The sequence below is a fragment of the Phyllostomus hastatus genome, unplaced genomic scaffold, assembly GCF_019186645.2.
Source record: "Phyllostomus hastatus isolate PE091 unplaced genomic scaffold, TTU_PhHast_1.1 phas_scaffold_46, whole genome shotgun sequence".
Classification (NCBI taxonomy): Eukaryota; Metazoa; Chordata; class Mammalia; order Chiroptera; family Phyllostomidae; genus Phyllostomus; species Phyllostomus hastatus.
The window spans coordinates 15,113,040-15,128,892 of record NW_025334032.1 but is presented as its reverse complement, the minus strand read 5'-3'; the positions used below and the strand labels follow the sequence as shown (position 1 = coordinate 15,128,892).

Genomic DNA, 15,853 nt, shown 5'->3' with positions numbered 1-15,853 from the left:
AGCATGCACAATCCATTAACTGATTTGCTCATCAATTAATATATTAAATATATATACACACACATATATATGCCATATCTTTATATCAATGAGAGAAAAGGATGATGTTAGTTTTCAGATATTCAATATTTTTCAAATATGTTCAGTAAAACACTAATTGTATAAGTTGTGAATTACTATTGTCTAAAAAGAACAAAACAGAAGCCTGTTGGAGAAATACTGAGCTAAACTAATGAGCTTCTCTGCAGGACTTTTCAGGGCCTTTACTGTGCCAAGTGTGCTGTGAATCTCCAACTTCTTTTTTGGAATTCCTTGTGGCTTATGAGGCTACTATATGTTCTTCCCCCAACAAATCAATTATTCCCAATTTTGGCTCATTATATATATAATGGCAAGTGTGGGGTGTTGATGAGAGACAGTATTTCTTTTGATATGTCTCAGTTTTCAGATTCTATAGTTTATTTGCCTTCTTTGATTTCCTATTAATGTAGAGCCTTTCTTTTCTCCACCCTTGTTTAGGGAAAGTCATTTATTATAATAATATATTATGGAGAATTTTAAATATCTTCAACAGTGAAGGGAATAACATGATGAATCTGTACCTACCATCAACCAACTTCAACATTTATAAACAGTTACCAACTCATGCCAGTTTTGCTTTGTCTATTTCCCTGTTACCCTCAAAACTAGCCTCATTTGAAGTAATTCTCAGACATTGTGTCATTTAACTAGCCAATATCTTGATGTAATTCTCTAAGATATAAGAACTTAAAAATATACCCATATTACCTTTACCACACATAATTTATATCAACAATAATTTATTAATTTCCCAAATATCTAGATTTCACATTACATTCATTAACTCATAATTTTTTATACTTAAAAAAATTAGGATCCACATAATGTCCAAATATTTAACTATACTTATGTATCCCTTATATCTCTTTAAATACACAGGTCACCCTCCTGCTTTAACATTTTTACCTTTGCATTTTATATGTTGAAGAAATCAGGTCATTTGCCCTGCAGTTTTCCACATTCTGGATTTTGCAGAGTGCACCCCTGGTTTATTTTAACACATTCCTCTGGCCTCTGTTCCTGATAATTAGTAGTTAGAGCACAAAATTTCATTATATTCAGTTTTTTTCCTTTCCTTCTTCCCTCCCTCCTTCTTTCCTTCCCTTCCTCTCTTTTCTTTCTTTCTTGGCAAGAACACATGATACACATCTTGTGCATGTTGTCACTCTTTCGATAATGTTAGCAATGATTGATACTCATTGCCTAGATTCATTACTTCTTAGGTGCTGCAAAATTGAGTTGCTCTGATTCTGTCATCCTTTCTTCATTTATTTGCAGTGAGTCTGCATCAAGTTATATTTATAAATTAAAGAGAAGCAGCATCTTTATAATATTAAGCCTTTCTCTCTAATAGTGCAGTGTGTCTCTCCATTTGTTTAAGTATAATTATATGACTTACAGGAGCATTTTATAGATTCCCTCATTTAGGCTATTTACTTATTTTTGACAACATTGTCTTCATTTTCATCTTGCCTTCCAAAAAGGTATTTTAAAATGTATATAAAGGTAATTGGTTTTGCATGCTGATTTAATAACTTTCTACTTTATCAAGTTCTCTCATCGTAGTAATGTTTTCATTCATTCTTTTCAGTTTTCTAATATATGATCATCTATAGAAGTACAAATATTTTTAGATCTTTTCTACTTTTTGCCTTGAATTTCCTTCTCTTTTCTAACATCATTGGCATTGCAATGTGTAAGAAGTTACCTGTGTGTTATCATCTTCTTATGTATTAAGCATATAAACTGCGAGTTCACTGACTGCGTAATGCTGAAGAGTCAGCTAGAGAGGTTTTCCTTTCAATGACTTAGGAGATATTTTTACAGTGCTAGAGATCGGTTTCACATAATAAAAGAGAGTTTATAAGTTTAAATGTTATCTAGATTCAGAGCCTTGCAATATGTACTTTGGGACTCAAATTTTAGAATGCACCTCTCCATTGACTCATAAAGCTATAGTTGGTGTGTGTGTATGTATATATATACACACACACACACATATATATATATAATATTTTACCATAAATATGGTATTTGTTATAATATATGAAATAGCTTGATAAAGAAATTATTAATTAAAAGTCAGAGAAAATGGATTAGCATTTTCTATGAACTGAAACAAATTCTTATCTAAAAGATTACACCATCCATATAATCTTTTAGAGCTATGTGGGGATACCAAGTGTGGAGATGCTGATGCTGTAGTGTGCCTTTCATATCTTCTCCAGTCAGCCCCTTTTCTAAACTGTCAAGTTTCCAATGGAGGAACATTGTTTCCAATGGAATGTATGTAGTCAAGAACTACATACATTTATTCCTCAACAAGTAGAACCACTAGGAAATACACTGTGAAGATTTTTTTCTTATGAGTTTATTCTTAAAATTACAACAAAAAACACATTTGTTAAGCTTCTGTTACATATAAAATGCTACACCAAATACAACTTCAACCGTGTAGAAGTTGACATTTTGGTGAAAAGCTAATAGATATGGGCCAAAAAGCTCAAAACTAAATAAAATAAATACTTACAAAGACAATAATATTCTTCTGGGTTTGAGTCTGAATATAATATTGGTTTGTTACATGTTTCTTTGAAAGTTTCCAGTGAAACAAAAAGTGAGGAAGTTCACCTTCTATTAGCAACTCAAGAATCTAGAATGTATCATTTAAATCAATGGCCTTTTAAAAAGTTCCCACGCAAATTTAGGAATTTGCTAAGTCCACTGTAAAATGATTTTTGGGTTCATCACAAAGAAAATAGTTTTATTCTTCTAAATGTAATCCAGTTACTATTGTGCACAATAGCCAAGCAAAACTGCTAAGAAAAAAGGTATATAGTTTTAAAAAATATTATTTTTTCATAATTTGTCTAATAATTGGTCTTGAGATTTTACCTATAAATGACTAAAACTAGATTTTTATTTTTAATAGATATTATTTCCTAGGATTTAATAAACAAAACCCATTCATTATTATATAAAAAGTCTCAGACTGTGAATATATATACTGAAATATATCATTAAAATATTTAGCAGAAAGAATAATAAGGGCTATACATAACTGTAGTAAAAAAAGTTAAATGAAAAATAACATGTTTTGTACATATCAGCTGTCAGCACACACTTGACAGATAATTGTGTTGGGGTGTGAAGCAGGGGCTTGAAAGCACAGCCCCTACTAGAGACTTTGACATCATTCCACTTGTGGTTTCTGCATGTTATTTAGTAGGCCATCGAGTATCCATGAGTCTCACTGCAGACACAAGAGCGCGCATTTTTTCCAAGATAAAAGTGTAAGGGATCAATATAGCTGCCAGATACCAATCTGACATCTACACTGAGAAATACATAGCAAGTGGCAGCCTGCAGCCCAGCACATATCATGCATACTACTGGTTACTCTTAACTTCTGTCTTTCTTATGTCCATCACTATTTTTCTTCTAGTAAGCAGTAAATAAGTAAAACCATGAAGTTCTCCTTTATTAATCCATGGAAACAAAGTATGAAAAAAGAAAAATATCTACGGTCTTCTTGGTCTCATTTCATACTAGATTTCTTGCAATGTTTTCTAAAAACTATGCTTTATGAAAATTCACCAGCTTTAGCATGATCCAGGATGTACTTACAGGATGCTGTATCACCTTTAAACTATTTTTAAAAATTTTTAAATTGAATTTATTGGGTGATGTTTGTTCTCAATAGCATACAGGTTTCAAGTGTACAACTCAACAAAACATCATCTACACACTGCATCCTGCACCCACTGCCCCCAACAGTCTCTTTCTGTCCTCACCCTCCCCGCGTTGCCCACCTCCACCTACCCACCACTCCCTTTTCCCTCTGGCTGTCACCACACAGTTGTCTATGTCTTTGTATTTATATAAAATATATAAATACACACATGTTTTTTGCTGAATCCCTTCACCTTTTCTATTACAGTTCCCCAACCCTTCTCCCCTCTGACAGCTGCCAGTCTATTCTGTGTCCACCTATCTTTTTCTATTTTGTTCATCAGTTTGTTAATTAGATTCCACATATAACTAAGATTGTATGGTATTGACATGGTGTATAGGGACTGTTCCTGTTGCAAATGGGAACACCTGAACAACTTTTTAAAATGTAGCCACCCTTTCAGAGAAAAAATAACTGAATTTAAAAAGTTTTTCAAGTGTTTCCATTTACAACAGGAATAGTAGCTACCCAACATTTCTTGAACAGGTATAGTGAGTTAGAAAACACCAGAATTTCTGTAATAGTAACTTTGTTTAATCTTACAACTGTGTAAATCTATTGTAATCTTGATTTTACAGAGTAGGAAACCCAAGCTCATTATATATCCTTCATCTTGGCCAAGACAGCTCTGCTAGTAAAAGTGACAGGACTGGGACTCAAATTCATTTTGTTTAATTCCTTACCCAGTGTCCCTTACCACCATGTTAGCATTTCTCCCTAAACAGAGTAGAACTATAATTCTTAATGAACACCTTGATTTTATATCTTTCCACCTATAACTTTTTACAGCTTTGCTTTTCCACCTCTGCCTGGTAAGGCACATTCTATTTCTACTCTTTTCTTTAACACTTAATTTTTAGATATGCTTAATTTGGTTAAGCTATTCATCTGGTACTATTAAGACACATACAGAATTTAGTGTCTTTCAAGTTGCCCTAAACTGTAAATGGATTCAAAATAATCAATGCCTCATTAATGTATTTTTATGCATTTCCCATAGTCAAATGTATGCATGTCACATAAAGATGAATCTATAAATAACAGCATTTAGCATAAGAAAGTATTTCCATTCTGATTTTTGGACAAGATCTCTGAAGCTCTTTGCCCTGATTTCAAATACAGCTGTCCTCTGTCTGTCTGTCTGACCTACTTGAAACAGCAGAAGCACAACTCAGCTCTTCATCTAGCATTGTGTTTTGAAACAAGTGCTTCCATTTTAAAAAAAGTAAAAAGATTATGCCAGTTGTTTACAAGACCACACAAAAATGATGAATATGTCAACAAAGCAGTTATTAATTTCAAAACAGGATGGCAAAGTACTTTTAATTCTGCATTTGAAAGTAATTATACAAGTAGTCTCTATTGAATTAAAAATAGCTGATCAGTGGTAAAAAACATTCAAGTTTATAATATTTCAAAAAAAAATCCTACTTACTTGTTCAAATTCATTCTTTTGAAATTCTTCAAAACCAAAGATGTCCAGTATTCCAATATCCAATGTCTGCATGCTGAAATAAAACAATTAAACAGTGACTGGGTGTACTTCAAGCTCTCACATGGCCTCCTACTCCTTGCTCCTTCAGGTCAGAGATATTTGGCCACTTAGCATACTAGTTAACTTGAAGTATCAGCATGCAAATAATTATCCTACAGTTTGATGAAAAACTCTGAAAATTAAGGGGAAAGTGTCCTTTTAATGCTTTGATTCAAACAGAACATGTTAATAGAGTGATTTCTAAGTTTAAAATGTAACAATTCCTAGGTAGTTTAATATTTGCTTTTCTGAAGCAGTCCTTTGCCTTTCTCCTTTGACTAGACTTGATTTCTCTAAAGGAATTTGTGCCCACCTGTTAATTGGCTCTCACCAGCTAATACTTGTACCTCATTAGGCTACACAAACAGGAATCAAACAATTCCCTCATCACACCTAAGTACAATGTGAAGTAAATGACAAATTAAGCCATGTGCATATTCTCTGATAGATCAAATTCAGCCACTTCAAAAATTATCTCATGATCTTCCTAAAGGAATTCTTATGAATAAAGAAGAACAGAACATGCAACTCGGTTGTAAAATTGAAAGAAAGTGTTTTCAGGAACATCTATATAGGACACGTGGATAAAATCAAAAAGGGGTGGGGATCAAGGGTGGGAAGTGGGGATGAGGGGAGTGGTGGGGGGGGAATGGAGACAACTGTACTTGAACAACAATAAGAAAAAAGAAAAGAAAATTTAAAAAAATAAAGAAATCAATCTAAGTACGTTGTGATACTTTTATTTCCCCAATGCAGACTAGCACTAGGAACTTGCTACAGTCTTGGATGGTTCAAGCCACTGATGTCGGAACTCTCATGGTGAGTAAGGAAAGAAGGAAGAACACCTGACTGCTGACAGCAGCCCTGACAGCCTGGCTTCCATGAGGAGAGTTGTGGCAGCATGCAGGAATGTGTGTGAGGTTGCTTCTTGCAAAGAAGGCCCCTGATGTTGACTGTGGATGCTGGTGACCGGAAGGGTACACATCCGTCCCCTTCCACATTGCTGGCCCAGAGCATGAGGAGGACAACTGTTGTCCTTACATTACGCCAGTGGGTGTGGGATCCGGTCATCATTGAGGTGCTTATTGTTTCAATACCACTACTCTTGCTCAAACAGATATTTTAGCTGTTGTTTCCTCTCCACTTGGTTGTCCAAACTGTAGAACCACACCGACAACTGACTCTTTTTGTAACTGTATTTTATTTTCACAATCACTCCATAATCATGATCTTTGGGGGCTTTAATATATTACTTGAATGACCATTATTTTTTCTTGAAAGAAAGGTAGAGAATTGATTCTATGGTATCCTGCCTCTAAGACTATTTGTTGTGATTGGTACAAATAAGCTTCAGAAGCAGAAGGTAGAACATTTTAAAAGCCTTTAATATAAATTTCACATGACAAAGAATATAAAGCAGTGAGGGGGCAGAAGAATCATTTGGATGTCTCCAGGTAGTGGATTTAGTCTTTTAGAACAAAAACAAAAGGTTAGCTTTACACCTCACCTCACCCTGTGTGCCCAAATAAACTGTACATGTATTCGATAATTAAATGTTAGAACAAAAAAATCAAATGAGATCTTTTTTTTCCACATCTGGAAAAAAAACAAAAGAAAATGTTTAAAAGTATAATAGACATATACTAAAATTTTTTGCAGGATAAATATATAAATGAAATTAAATTCTGTTAGAGGTAAGCATTATTTTAAAGTGCATAGTCTCATTCATTTTCATGAATTTCCTCAATCTACTGACACATGTGCCCAGTCATACATTATTTCCCAGACATCCATGCTCTGTTCATCCAACTCTCTTTGTAATGTGCACAGATATGTTGGGAGTGATGTTCGCTCAGTGGTAACAATAATGCTCAGGTTTTGCATGATTTGTTGCTTTGTTGTATGTGTGTGTGTGTGTGTGTTAGTGTGTGTTTTCTACATTATGAGCTGCATTGTTTCTCTTGTAGGAGCTTAATGATGAATCTGGTCAGGCTTTGGTGTTGTTTTGTTTTAGGTAAGAATCCTTGTTCAAACACTTCTTAGTTAGATAACTTTGGGCAAGTTACCTAAAATATGTGAGCTGCAGTTTTGTCATCTATAAAACTAACATACAGTAATATGCATACACCTAGATCATTGTTACAATTAGAGGTGCTGCAAATAAAGATCAAAGATAATAGCTACTATACAGTATATTTCCAATCACTGGAAGTTGCTTTTAAAATATAGTTGGTATAGAAATGAAGAGAATGGCTAATAGAAGAAATATAAATAGCTAATAAGCATATTAAAATGTCAATTTCATTAAAATTTCAAAAGAAATAATATTTTAAAACTTAGGATGGGAAAGTCCCATATACTTTTGTTAGAAGTTTGAACTGGTAGAGCCTTCTTAAATAACAATTTAGTTATGTGGTATAAAGCTCTGAAATGTTCATTTCATTTGAACCAGTACTTTCTTATATAGGAGCCTATACTAACACAATCACCAGAAATGCAATTAAAGAATATGAACAAGAATATTCATTGTTATCTTAATTACAGTACCTAAACAAAAAGGAATAATAAATACTCTATACTAAAGATATAATTAATTAAATGGCATGCATCCTATGATGAATATAGTAAAACTCTCAAATTAATAGAATGCAGTATATAAATTCTGTATACAGAATAACCCATTTATACATCCAACACATCTAGAAAGAAGTACAGTCAACCTGAGAAGAGGAAATATACTTTTGTTTACTTCTTTTTATTATTCTAAATTTTTTAAGGTTTCTATAGTGAGTCAATATTATTTTTATAACTAGTAAGTATTCAACTGATATTTTAAAGACACTGTGTATGCATAGTAAATATTCTTGAATAACAATAAGCTAAAACCTAAAGCAGAAAAAAATTTATACCTTTTGTGTATCTATAGTAACTTATAGTAGAATTTCAACAATGTTAAAAATAAATCAATGAAACAGAAAAAAGTTAACATTTGATGTCTTTAAACAGAAGACCTAAAGGTGATTTCTTAATTTTTTAAATGCTCTATACTGGGTATTGTAATATTCTTTATTATTAACTTTTATTTTAAAAATAGATGATTAAATACATATTAGGTATTATCTGAACTGGTGGAGGAAGGGACAACAGCACCCTTCAGGACGGAGAGACAAAAGTGTAGCCCAGCAGGTGTCTGCTTGTGTGGAGATGAGAGGTGCAGCAGGGCCCCTAGGAGTCAGGAGAGAGAGCAGAGGCACTTCCTGAGGGCCTCTCCCTGGTCACAAACATGGATGCTTTCAAGCTCTCATGTTTGCTATCAAGTTTGCTATTTGAGTTCAAGGTCTCATTACTGCTACCAAGATCTCACTTGTGACCTACCTGACAGGCTCCCAGCTGCCCTTGGCAGCAGTGGCTCTGTAGTCACAGCATATAACACTGATAAGAGATGGGAAAAAGGGCAAGAGCTACAAATGACATGATGTCACTGTGTATGCCCTTCCCCTTTTCATAAAGATGGGGACTTTGTGTTGACAACAGAGGAAGGATGCTGAGGCGATGCAGGTATGTGAGTGACAAAAATATGTTAAAAGATTCTGGTTCAGAGTGGGGAAAGTAAGTTATTAGTAACTTAGAGTAGTATAAATTTGGCTTGAAGAGTGCTCCTTTTAAATGATTTTTAAGATTTCATAGATACTGCATTCCAAACTATATTTAGTTACAAAATTAAAATGCTATTAAAAAAGATGGTATAGAAGGAAATCATTTTCAGGGGAAAAATTAAATGCAGGTTTAATGCATTTTAAGGATTACTTTTGCAACTACTGACAGACATAATGTGTTCATTTTCTTTCAAAAAATCTATTTCATCATTTATGATTGAATGAAATATGTGTCTGTTTTTGCAACAGCAACCTTGGCAGGAGGGTTACAAGAATTTGCAGCCAGCAAAGTGCCCATACTATGTTGCAGTCAGCATTACTGTCATTTCTCTATTGATATCCTGCCTCATATTACACAGGCATTTAACTCAACATCCCATTTCTAGCAAAGAGGAACAGACAGAGGTCATCTGATCAACCAGGATTCAATCCTATAGGCAAAATTAACATATTAATGAGATAGTCTGTTTTAGTTCAAATTCTTCCTTGGAATTCTCCTGAGGGCATTCCTGATGGTTAACAAAACTGTCTAACTTGCAATAGCTTATTAATAAAATACAATACCTTTTATATCAGAGAAAAATATTAAGTGCCAAGACATCTTTGTGGTTTTGATTTTGTTTTCCATGTGTGAATATAGGAAGGGGTAAGATCTGAAGTGAAAAGAATGTCTACCCTAGAACATGGATGAACTAATTTTATTTGGGCAGAGAAGTCTGGTGTCATGTACAAGTCAGAATTTGTCCTCAATAATCCCTAGGCAAGGAAATTAACTAGAGAGTTACCTAAGTATGTAGTTATTTTGGGAAATAGCTAAATCCTGCTTAGCATAAAACCCTTAGATAGATCTTGAGTTGAGTCAGCCTCTTCAGCTGATCATTGACCTGTAGGACCCCCAATGGGATCAGAATGAAATATAAAAGCATTCCAGCCTTGAGCAATCTGGCTGTTCAGACAGACATACTACCCTGGGGATCAGAGAGCTTACACAGAGGTTAGTGGTGCAAATAAATCCCTGGGGTTGTTGAGCTACACTATGGCATTCACTAACTTGGCCACTGATACACTGAAGAATTTAAGTAATAAGATTTGTTTTTAACTGGTAATGTACATTCAAGGTGGAGGCAAGCTCATTGTGCCCATTCCACAGCTCACCTCCCAGGGTTTCTCTCATCTGTGGGAGGAACATAGGGTGGAGAGGTGTGACTCCAGGGTTGCATCCTTTCAGGAGTTCCTCCCTTTTATTCTTTGACCGAAGCAAGTACCTGAGATTTACCATTTTCTGAAAACGTGTCAGAAAATAAAGAAAGATTTTGCACTTGCGAACAAGTTAAGCTAGACGCTCTGTGATGGTGGGAGTGTGTTTACCAAAGCAACTGTCTGCCTTCTCCTATCCTGTGTGGAGCTGTGCAAACCAACATCTTTGCTAAATATGGCCCTTCTGTGTACTTCTTCCCCACTGGCAAAGGGAGTTAGGAAGAAAAATTATTCAGAGAGCCCTTGAGGTGAAAACTGCAGTTAACTAGTCTGGATATATAAGAAAATCCAGGGTTAGGGATGAACACTAGAGCTAACATGTGTACCAAGAACTGTTATGAGCATTGAAAATACCTTACCTCATCTAGCCTTAACAACTACCCTAGGAGATAAGTGCAGTACTACCCCAATTTTATGGAGGAGAACACTGAGATGGGAACAGTGCAGTTTTAAATTGTCCAAGGGCACCACTAAAGAGAGCCAGGATTTGAACTCAGGCTGTCTAATACCAGCCCCTGTGATGGTAAGTCCTGTGAAGAACTGCATAGACCCACTTCCAATTGCTGGTCCTGTAAACAAGTCTAATTCTGACCTACAACAAAGAATACAGGTGGGGAACTCTCCCCAGGATTAAGAGGAGTACAAAGAATAACAGATCAGTGAAAGCTACAAGTCACAGCTGAAAAGCATTTATACTTTTAATAAACACATACTCTTACTTAGTATACTGCATTTGTAACAGTGATAAATATGTCATATACATATTTCTGTTACCAAAAATCATTTTTAGAAATAGGGGTCAAGCTGCCAATTTACTTTTTTAAAACCATAAATAATATTTAGTTTATATGAACTCGTACACTCCTAGTTTAAAACAACCCTGCTATTTCAGAATAGCAGACCACTTAAGTAGATTATGACATAACTGTTCCACCAAGTATTTTGCAAATATAAAAAATGGTGGTTATGAAGAATAGATAGAAATGTGTACAGTGAACACAATGAAACGAGCCAGATGCAAACGGTATGTATGGAATGTGGAGTAACTGGAACCCTCAAACATTGCGGGTGATAGCTGAAATTTGAAATTTGGAACATGGTTTGAATTCATATATGGAAGCTAAAGCAAATGCCTACTGAATGACCCAGAAATCCCACTCCTGGGCATGGATCCAGAGTAATGAGTGCATGTGGCCACTAAAAGGCATGCACAAGAATACTCGTGGCTGCTTTATTTATACATTCAAAACCTGGAGACAACCCAAGTGTCTATCAACAGTAGAATAAATAACTAGTGGTATCTCCATACCTGTTTTTACAAAGGGAGTAGGGTAAGAATGAAATACTGCAGCACTCAGCATTGTAGATGCATTTCATACACATAACATAGAACTAAAGAAGCCAGACAAAAACAGTGTGTGAAGCCTGCTGGTGTACTGGACAGATTCTACATCTCCGTCTGTGCGGAGGTTACATGGTCATGTTGCATATGCAGAATCCACTGAAATGTGTACAGAATATGTGCACTTCAGCTATGTTATGCCTCAATAAAAGAATAAAAAAAGGTGCAGGTGAATAGTTAAATATTTGTTAAATATGAAGCACTCAGCTGGATGTTCACTTTGGTACTACTGAATCTAACACGATATTATAATAGTGATCCTTCTTACAGTTGACCTTGCCTAAACTCCCATTTATTAATATAAAGACATCAGTGGGGAAGACAATTACAAACAAGATGTTAGACTGGCCCAGAGGTCAAGGAATAGATGGGAATACATTCTTCCCATCTACTCAAGCAGTTGAATATAATTACAGCAGTATTTATCCCATTACCATTTTCATTTATGTTGGAGATTTATATCTATCCTCTTATGTCTGCTGACTCTTTTGGCAACTTCCTACTGCTCTTTGAAAACAGAACTGCATTTCTTGGGAACACCTTTAGACCAGTGATTTTAGTCTCTCCAACAAAAATAAAGAGAAGTAAGTCCTTGTGTTCAACCAATTATTTGGACAACTGAGTTGAAGAGAAACTAAAGTGAGGTTCCCCATTTTTCGTGTCTGTTAGTATAAGGAAAGGTGATGGATTTTCTTTAGAGCACACACCATGCCTGAGAGCTTTTTGAATAAGCAAGACAAAACAACAATGACAACATAGAATCAACAGAGCTGCAGGTTATTTGTGGTTTATTCTTGCTGTTGCAAAGTCAGTGACCAACTGTATTACTCTATATGCCATATAGTGACAAGTAGTGTTACAGCTATACACCTCTAAGTTAGGATCCTGTATCATTGCACTTGGACTATCTTTAGTAAATCAGCAACTATAAAAATAAAAACCTCTGTGAAAATGTGGGATTTCTGTAGCTTATATCTTTTCAAGGAAATGGTTAGTTCAGACTTATGTCCAGAAGATACCTCTCCTCTCCCTTTGGTCTGTGTCAGTGGTACATGACTACAGGACAAAGCACAGCAGCAGGACTCAGGACTTGGATCAGGTTGGTCCAGTGTGTTGGAGAGATCCGTGCTCTGAGAGCATCCACACACATTGAATACAGGCTAGGATTTAAAGGACAGAAAACTCTGAAGGTGTATGTGTAGATCATGTTTTGTTCTTTGACAACTAGCCTGAGGTATACAGGGGAAATGGTGAGTCGGGGTGTATGGCCAAGGTCAATAAGAGAATGCTCAGGACAAAATGTATGGAAACTCAAAAGGTGTGGGTCTGATGGGTCTGGTTTGGAAGGCAGAGTAAAGCCAGGATCCCTAACAGGGTGGGTATATAAGATAGGTTGGGTGGGAGTAGTTCTCAGGGTGCCATCAAAGCATTGCATGTACAGTTTTCTGTGATCTCCAAAGAAGAGGTGTCATTACTAATCATGGAAGCAAGTTCCCCTATGTGTGAATGTCCCATGTGAATGGGTGAACAAGTGCTAGCAGGCAGACACTACTCTGCAAAGAAAGCCGGTAATGGCAAATAATTATGGGTAGTATTGCATCACAGGCAGAAGTCTAGACTTCCAGTGGAGTCTAGCATTTCACTGCAACTTGTCCTTGTTAGGGTAGAGCAAATGGAAGCAGTGAGCTACCCCAGGTCATGATTATGAGGATTTACAGGTGTGATTTTATCTGACACCTTTAAAATTCACCTATTAATAGTGGTACTACAAGTTCTAAGACTTAAGGGTACATTGAATTTGACACACTCTAGCATAATTTGGGTCAGAGAGGACCAAGTAAGAGTTCATCCAGAGGAAACATTTCTGTGATAAACTGTAGTAAAACATTGTGAAGCTGTGGACTGAGCCTTAAGAATGGGTCATTCAACTCAGTGGACATTTAGAAGAATTCCTAGAACAAATAGCTCTTCCTGGTAGTGAGAACTTGCCTGGGCTGATTAATCTTAATTTGCTTTTTCTTGATGTTAGACTAGTGCAGTAAGAACATTATAGGCAGTAGGGTCAACTTCGGGCAATGAGAGGTGAGGAAGAACTCAACTGTTTTGAAAGTTGAAAGACAAGCCTACAAATAGTTCTTCATTATTATTTCAATCTGTCAGTTATAAAGTATAGTGAAACCTTACTACTGTACTTTATTACCCAAAAGCTTGGGAATTTACTCCCAGAAGATGATGCAGTGAATATTTGAGAATATTTGAAAATATTTGAGAATATTTGAAAATAGTGAGAAGGGGGCATCACCTCAGCATCCTTCAAAACACCTGTAAAGTGGAGAACTCTCTTCTCTCTCACCTTCAAATGTACATACTCACAATTTATGGTTCAAAGTAGGAGCTATGAAAATTAAATTAAATAGGTAGTGACTTGCAGCACATAGATATTGCTGGATAACCAACCACCCCAAAACTCAGTAGCTGAAAACAGTAAGTATTTATTATGGTTTGCAAGTCCTTTTGTCAGCTTGGGTGGCCTGGCTGGGGGTGGCAAGTCTAGGATGACCTCACCCAAATGCCTTGGATTGGCTGGCTGGCTATTGGATGACTAACAACGTGTCTCTCATCTTCTTCAGGCAAGCCTGGGCTTACACACATGGCAATGACAGGCATCTGAGAAGACAGATTAGTGCAAGGGTTTGGAATTGGCACAGCATAGTGTTTGCTGTATTCTTTGGGCTAGAATAAGTCACAAGGGCAGCTCAAATGGAGAGAAATTAGATTTAACCCTTGATAAGAGAAGTGTCAAAGTTATATTATACAGGGCCTGGATCCAGAGAAGAATAAATAATTGTGAACAATTTTTCAATATACCAAAGCCTCTTCTCTTAAGAATGGCTTTTAATTAATCATTTATTAGCTCATTCACCTTCTCAATGAATATACACTGAACAACTAGTTTTGCTGAACATTCTGCAACATGCTAGGGACCCAGTTACCAGGGAGAGAGAACAGTCTTGCCCTGTGGCCCATGTCCATACATAGATATATTAAACTTTAAATAATAATTTCATTGAAAATGAAGAAATCATCTTTAGTTCAAAAGGTTAATTTTTTAATTTAGTTTTAAGCCATGATTTCTATATCACTCTTTGACAATCTTCATTGTGGGAGGGTTTTTGGAAAAAATTCAGGTAGTAAATATGACATAGTGAGGTTCACATGTCAAGTTCATCACTTTGTAGCTGTGTGAATTGAGCCACTCAACCTCTCTGAAATCCAGTCTTTATCTGAAAAAGGGAGACAATAATACCTACAACATGGCTAATATCAATATTAATTGTGATAATCTGCTGATCAAAGATAACTCACTTCTAGGTAATATGCAATAAATGATAACCACAATAATTGCACCCCACCACCTATCACATCTCACACATTAAGAAGCCAGGCTTTGAAATGCACTTCCAATAAGACAGTACATAAAGAGAGAAAAGTTAAAAGCATAGAGGTGACAAAAACTAAAAATGTCTTTTAGCTTAAAAGTTTTTCCTCCTCATTTAGAAAATTATTTTAGAAAAAGGCAAGCAGTATTTAAATTGTGGTGCTGACATTTCCTTCCTGGTGTTTTCCACAGGGAGCAGCAGGGTCACCAAGAGCCAGAATGGGACATTCTGCTCTCATTTCTGAATGGCACTGCGGCATTATTTATTCTGGCAGAACCGCCACTGTGCTCAAATGACAGGCATAGAGGAGCATAATAAATACAGATTTGGTTAACTCTATTGAGCAGGATGGGTTATCAGGGGGTTGAAAAGAGGCCAAATGTATTTCCCTGGTTAGAAATGAAACAAGAAAGCAGGCATGGCTAGCAATGCAATGAATTACTTGCTTTGTATAAAATATACAGGCTTAGCCTCTGCACTCTCGGCTCAAAAAAGAATTAGAAAAGTAGAATGCTAGAAGTTTTTTATTAGACTTATAAATCTCTGAATTTCTTAAACATTTTCTTGAATTTATTTGGCCCACAAATATTTGCAAATCATGTAACTGTCATTATCCAAAAGGAAAACAACTACTGTTTGATGCTAAAAATGCCATATTCTCACAGATATGTCAAACTCTCCTTTCTCTTCCATTTCCTGAAAATATGCACTTAAGGAAAAAGCATGTATATCTTTATTGGTTCAGTAAGC

At 35.7% G+C, this 15,853-nt stretch overlaps 1 protein-coding gene across 3 annotated transcripts in view; it reads right to left on the bottom strand.

The window, feature by feature from the left end:
- MYO16 (myosin XVI) overlaps window positions 1-15,853 on the bottom strand; it is a 627,599-nt gene that overhangs the window by 206,493 nt on the left and 405,253 nt on the right. For all 3 annotated transcript variants that reach the window (XM_045821913.1, XM_045821912.1, XM_045821911.1), the window contains exon 21: window positions 5,250-5,322. In XM_045821913.1, coding sequence (XP_045677869.1) covers window positions 5,250-5,322 — 73 coding nt within the window. The remainder of the gene's footprint in view (window positions 1-5,249; window positions 5,323-15,853) is intronic.